This window comes from Charadrius vociferus, unplaced genomic scaffold (assembly GCF_000708025.1).
Source record: "Charadrius vociferus isolate BGI_N301 unplaced genomic scaffold, ASM70802v2 scaffold509, whole genome shotgun sequence".
Lineage (NCBI taxonomy): Eukaryota > Metazoa > Chordata > Aves > Charadriiformes > Charadriidae > Charadrius > Charadrius vociferus.
The window spans coordinates 294,915-301,067 of NW_009650093.1; the positions used below are offsets into that span (position 1 = coordinate 294,915).

Here is a 6,153-nt window from a genome sequence, read left to right on the forward strand (position 1 = left end):
AAAGCTGGGGTAGGGCTGCTCTGGGGTGGGGGGGGACATTGTTTATTATTCGGATCCTCTCCGATTTCAGCAAACACCCCCTCGCCCCCTCATTATACGAACCTGCAGGAGATCCCGCGGCAGGGACCGGCACCGAGGAAGATGATGGGGGGGAAGAGGAGGAAGAAGAGGATGGAGCCTGGGTAGCTTTCTTGGAGGATTTCTTCTCCTTCATCCAGGGGAATTCCGCTGCCAAGGGGCCGGGCTGTGCCGAAGGCTGCGGCTGGAGCTGGAGCAGGCCATGAGATGCTCTTTTTTGGCTCCTCGGTCTTGCCTGGCTGCTGGAACAAGGATTCAGGCTGAGGACGGTTTGCTCAAAAGGAGGAGGAATTAATGTCGAGTCCTTGATTGATGAAGTTTGAAATGTCTCCAGGACAGCGGGAAGAGACGTCAGGCACTCTGCGAGCGAAGGCTGGCTATTTATAAACCCGATCTCCCTCTCAAATTCAAAATTCATGGCTTTTCCAGGGCCCAGGGTTTAAAAAGCGGGAGGGGGGAAGAGGAAGGAGGAGGGGGAGAGGGAAAGAAATCTGAGGGCCTCAGTTTTTATGGCAGTGATGATGATGGTTCTCGGGCTTTTTATAATTGTTATATTGCTGATAATACAGGCGTATGGGGACCTTGCTCTATTAAACTCGAGACTGGGGCGAAATTGCAGCCAATTCCTGGTCACGTGGCCAGCCCTGGCCAATGGCAGGCGGGGCCTGGTGGCAAACAGAAAGCATTATTTTCTTTAATTGATTAAAAAAAAAAAAAAAGGCGAGAGAAGATCCCCAGAAACACCCCCCACCCCACGCCGCCCCTGCCTTCCCTCCGCCGCCATCCCTCCTCGGCCGGCCGCGGGCTCTGCCAGGGCCGGGCGCTGCGGGCAGGGAGCTGCTGCCTGCGCTGCCTGCTCTGCCCGGTGCTGCCTGCCCTGCCTGTGCCGTGCGGCTCCAGACGCCCTCGCTGAGCTCCCGAGAGCTTGGACCCCGCCAGGAGGGGGGAAACCAGGCGTGGGAAAAGGGGGCTTTTGCCCCCACCTCCTCCGAGGTGCCCACAGGCAACCAGGGAAATGTAGCCTAAACCGCGGGCGAGCTGACATCTCGGGTCTGGCAACCCAGGCCGGGAGTGTCTGGGTGTATTTGCATATCCTATATATATATTTATTGCTGAGCTTGGGAAGCCATCAGGAGGGTTTGCTCCGGAGGTTTGTATCTGAGTCTGGGTACGAGCATTTAGGAAATCAAGTGAGCTTTCAGGTCAAGTATGGTTAGACCGACCTGTTTCACCTGGTTAAATTACTTTTAAAGAAACAGATTAATCCTTCCGCTTCTACAACCAGACTTAATGGGCCCTTTGCACTTTCCTTAAAGCCCAAACGTTTTAAGGTCACGGATATCTTTGAAATCCCGTTTCATCCTTCCCATCTTTTTTCCCCCCTTTTCCCCCCACCGCCACTAAACAGCACCACTTCCAGAGTTTACAAAATAAATAAATAAAATGAAAAGTCATTTCCCAGGAAGATTTTTTTTTTTTTCCCTTTTAAAGTGCCCGGATCCACACAAACCAAAAAGAAGAGAGAAACGATCAATCTTTTTCTCGAAAGACTTTTGACAGCTGGGCCTAACTTGCTCAGCAAAGAAATTAGGCTTTTGCTAAACAGTTACTGAAACCAAGAAAGATTCAAAAAGTTTAATCCAAAGGCCTGAGAGCGGGAAGTCTAGAAAACAAAAATTTCGGGGAAAAAAAATAAAAATAAACTGCCTGCTGCAGAATGGAAATGTGGCTGGTTTGTAGTTTGTTTGTTCAAGCTCCATTTCTCCCATTTTGCAGCAGAGAGGGACTGGCCGGGCTGCATTCACACAGGGAGAAGCCTAGAAACTTTTGTCAGTTCAAGCATCTGTGTGGGTGGTAAGTGTTTCTGAGAAACACATAATAAATCTCAAGCTGAAGCCGAGGCCGAAGCGCAGTTTAGCAAAGGGGTGAAGAAAATTAAAAAAAAAAACCAAACCAAACCAAACCAAAACAAACACATTTACAAAACGCAGCTTGATTGAAGAGAGAATTTCCCTTAATATTTCCTATCTGTGACTGCGCTAATCGAAATCAGCATAAATCTACTCAATCTCGACAGATCAGGACCGATGCAAAAAATAATAGTTGGGGTTTTCCGATCGTTTCTTGTTTGTTTGGATTTAAGTGGCATTTTGGGGGGGTTTCGGGCTTTGTCATGAGGCTGCCGGTTCCTCCCTGCTCTTTGAGGGACTGGGAAGGTGGGATGCAGCGAAAGAGTTTGGGATGCAAAAGGAAACTCTTTTTCAGCCGCTCCCAACTGGTCTCGCTGCTTTTGCTACCAGTAAAGTTGTAAGGGGATAAAAAAAAAAAGAGAGAGGAAAAAAGGGAGGGGGGGAGAAAAAAGAACCTCTTGGGGAAAAGGATTTTTCCCACGCACCAGGAGGAGGCACAAGGAAAAAAAAAATCTCCCTACTCAAGGGGAAAGGCATCACCTTGTAGGAACAAATTCACAGGGTTAGTGAACGACAGAGAAATGCAATAATTGTGAGACAACCCCGGGCCTGCTTCTTTGGTGTAAATTAAACCGTGGATGTGAGGAGTTGTAGGAGAGGGACCCCATCGCGAAACTGCGAGGTATCACGCTCCGAGCCTCGGAACTGGCTCCTTTTTCCCGATTTTAACTAGTTCCTGGGAATCCCTGACACAAACCTCAGCAACATGGCGGCCGGGATGAGAGACTGGGAAAATTATATTCAAGGCGGGGGGGTATGGGGGGTGTTTGGGGGTGGAAGCCAACGACAAACCCAAGCCCAAGCCAAGCCCTTGTTCTTTGAGGCGATCCCAATCAGAGCCTGCACGCTTTTCTGCTTTTAAATTACAGTATCCCCGAATGGTAAATTGCTCTCTGCATGGACGGGCATAACCCAGCCCCGGTCCTGGGGAGAAAAACAAGCCCTGTCTCTCTGTTATACCGTTATTTATTATTGCGCGAAGGTTATAATTATTAACCTGGAACTTCATTTATTAAGAGAGATCAGAGATGGAAAGAAGCAGGAGATTATTTCTCCTGGAAAGCTTTCTCCACTCGACCTTTTTATACGTGGGGATTTATCCAGACCTATAGATGTGCACACCTGTGTGTGTAAAATACGGATAGCCACACGCACTCCATATTTCTACAGCCCAGCCCCTTTTTTCGGTACCTTTTACAGCCTTTTCACCCTTTTCTCCCGACAGCAATCAAAATACCTCTCTCCTTTCCTTCGGAGAGGATCTTCCCTGCTGCATGAGCCACAGAAATGGAGCATTTGGAGCCTGACAAGCTCTTCACCCCCTTTCCAGAACCATAAAACTTTTATTGGCCCTCGCTGCTTTAATATAAGTTTTCTTAGGGCTTTAGAGCATAAAAAGCAAATTATTCACGGTATTATCCCATCTGCTTTTGCTGCTGGCAAAGGGTTATTCTCCCTTTCGCTCGCTCTGATAATGTAACCTTTGTCGGTGGCTTTTTCTTCCTTTTAATAACAATTTTAGCTGCATACGTTGGTGTGAGGGGGGTGGGTGGGTTTGTGTGCATGTGGGCCCATGTATGTGTGTGCGTGTGCATGTGTGTACGCGTGTATGTGCACATGTGCGTGTATTTAAATCATAATTAATTATAATAAGTAACTTAATTTCTCTTCACTTTTAAGGTCCCCGCATAGAAACTCTGGGCTTTTTTTCTTTTGCCTTTTTTTTTTTTTTGGGCCGGGCCGTCCTCCCTGGCCCCGAACCCCCGGAGTTTCACCCCAGAAGGGGACGCAGAGATGAACCCCGCTGTCTGGACTCCGGAACATTTGGAGTGGTCCCTTCCCTGCGTTCTATTCGCTATTTTTACATACACATTATTTATCTTTGCCTCTAAATCCGACTAATAGGACAAGATAAAATTGATAACAGAAAGTTTATTCAAGAATTGTTCAACAGACAACCCTTAAGCGAGGAAATAAAATAACTACTATAAGAACAAAGAAAGATCTCCAAAGAGGAGGGGTGAGGTGGGAGGGAGGGATTAGCTATAGTTCTTCTAATTCAGGACTATACAATTACAGTCTGGTTCTGCTCTCATGCCTCCAGTAGAACTAATTACATTATTCATAAGTACGAAGGTAACATAAAACTACTGGTCTTTCTAAATTACAATAACTAAAATAAGCTTGTTGTACAATGACAAGGAAACACAATGTCCTTTATAACAAGTAAATACTAAAAAAGTACAATTTGATTCTTTTTTCCTCATATAAATACATAATATTGGGGATAAATAATACAAAAAAAGGAAAATATTTTAAACTGGCTATAACCAATAAATATATATGAATGTTCACCAGAACACACACCTATTGAAGGACGTCTCGACTGAGTTGGACGAACACCCTTCAAAGTTGTTTTTATACCCATTATATGTAAACTCTAAGTGCAACAAAGATGTCCAGACAAGAAAGCATTAGCAAATACTAGAGATCCATTCACTTCTGCTTCGATTGGAGGACATTCCATTTGTTCAAATATACCCTGTTTTCACGTAAGGTAAAGAGAAGAGGAGGAAAGAAGCGTAGGACTTGTAAGTCTTAAGATTGCTTTTCTGTTAATTAACCCTAAGAAAAATACCCCCAAAACAAAAAACCCTGTTGTCATCAAATGGAGACTTCACGTCATCAGCGGCCAAGGTGGGAAAATATTCAGACCTGTCAACTCTTTCTTCCTCTCTTTGGACTGCTGTCATTGTTGGGGAGGGTGTTAGGCATTTCAAAAACTTGTTTCCCAAACCTTTTGCAATTCCTAGACCTCTCTTATTCTATTTTTTTTATTATTATTATTATTATTTTTGAGAGGGGAGGCACGGGCTGGAGGGGAAGAGCATGAATCCCATGTGTTGGCAGGTATGCATATTTGCAGTTTGTGTGGGGACTAGTGGGAAGTTACTCAGCGAAAGCCTTCTTCTGAAGGCTGGAAAGGAAAGCACAAGTTTCCTCTTGAGAAGGAGTTGGAGAGGAGGGTAGTTTTCTTGCAAATCTCTTTTGATTGCATATGTATACACCCGTGCGTGTTTCTGTAGATGCAGAGACCAACTGTAAAGACTTGGCTGGCTGACTGTTCTCCTTTCCAGTGTCCAAGAATTATCAGTGATGATGGGTACTTGGTTTGGAAATGAAGGATGTTGCTGCTAAAAAGCTGCTAGATTCCCACAAAACTACCTCAAACCTATTTCAGAAGCATTTGTGTTGAAACACAGGAGGTATATCTCTTCAGAGAGAGAGCTGGTCTTGGCAGTAACTACTGAAATGGTTGGAAATTGTGCCTAACAAAACCCAGAAATAGTAATAGCAAGCACAACAAACTGGTAGAAATTGCCCTGCCAAAGAAAGAAAGAAAATAGCTCAACACAAATGTTCCTGAAGCCAATCCTGCCCTCTTCCCCTCTCCCATGCCCCATGGCGAGGTCCCATCCGCTTCGCCTGAGCCCTATGCTGCTCCCTATCACAGGTGGGTCAGCTTGGGCGCCTCTTGGATTCTGCCCTGAGAAGAAGCGTGGTGCGTGGAAAGGTCTGTGTAGGTGGGGTGGGTCTCGCATGGTCCATGGTGCTGGCTCGGGGGCATCTGTGGAGGCCCATTGTAGTCCATGTTGGCAGCCTGGTGATGCGGCAGGTGATTGAGGCCATAAAGGGATGGGCCAGAGGTGGGCATAGAATCCACATAGTTACCTCCAACATAGACGGGGCTTCCCTGCATACTGGGAGTCCCGTAGGCCACCCCATTCCCTTGTAAGACGTGAGGGTCGTACTCAGGGGCTGTATTGGCGTATTTCTGTTGGGAGGTGCAGCCTTTGATGGGGTTTTGGTAGTTAGTTGACATGGCATAGGCATTCTGGTGGGGTTTATTGAAGGAAGGTGGTGAGGGGGCATCATAGTTACTGCTCATGGTGTGCAAGGCGTTCATAAATCCGGCGGAGGATTGCATGGGCTGGGGTGGGCTGCCAGTAGGAGAAGGCCCTCCAGAGGAAGATCCCATGCCTTTCGACTTCTGGTCTTTCTTATACTTCATCCTCCTGTTCTGGAACCAGATCTTGATCTGCCT

General features: G+C 46.5%; 2 protein-coding genes across 2 annotated transcripts in view; both read right to left on the reverse strand.

The window, feature by feature from the left end:
* HOXB2 (homeobox B2) overlaps nucleotides 1-609 on the reverse strand; it is a 2,094-nt gene extending 1,485 nt beyond the window's left edge. The window contains exon 1 of the mRNA XM_009892213.1: nucleotides 103-609. Coding sequence (XP_009890515.1) covers nucleotides 103-496 — 394 coding nt within the window. The 5' untranslated portion in view covers nucleotides 497-609. The remainder of the gene's footprint in view (nucleotides 1-102) is intronic.
* A 4,947-nt stretch (nucleotides 610-5,556) lies between these two features.
* HOXB3 (homeobox B3) overlaps nucleotides 5,557-6,153 on the reverse strand; it is a 4,698-nt gene continuing 4,101 nt past the window's right edge. Inside the window, 1 exon segment of the mRNA XM_009892182.1 lies at nucleotides 5,557-6,153. This exon segment is cut by the window's right edge and continues 14 nt beyond it. Within this exon segment, the coding sequence (XP_009890484.1) occupies nucleotides 5,557-6,153 (597 nt within the window).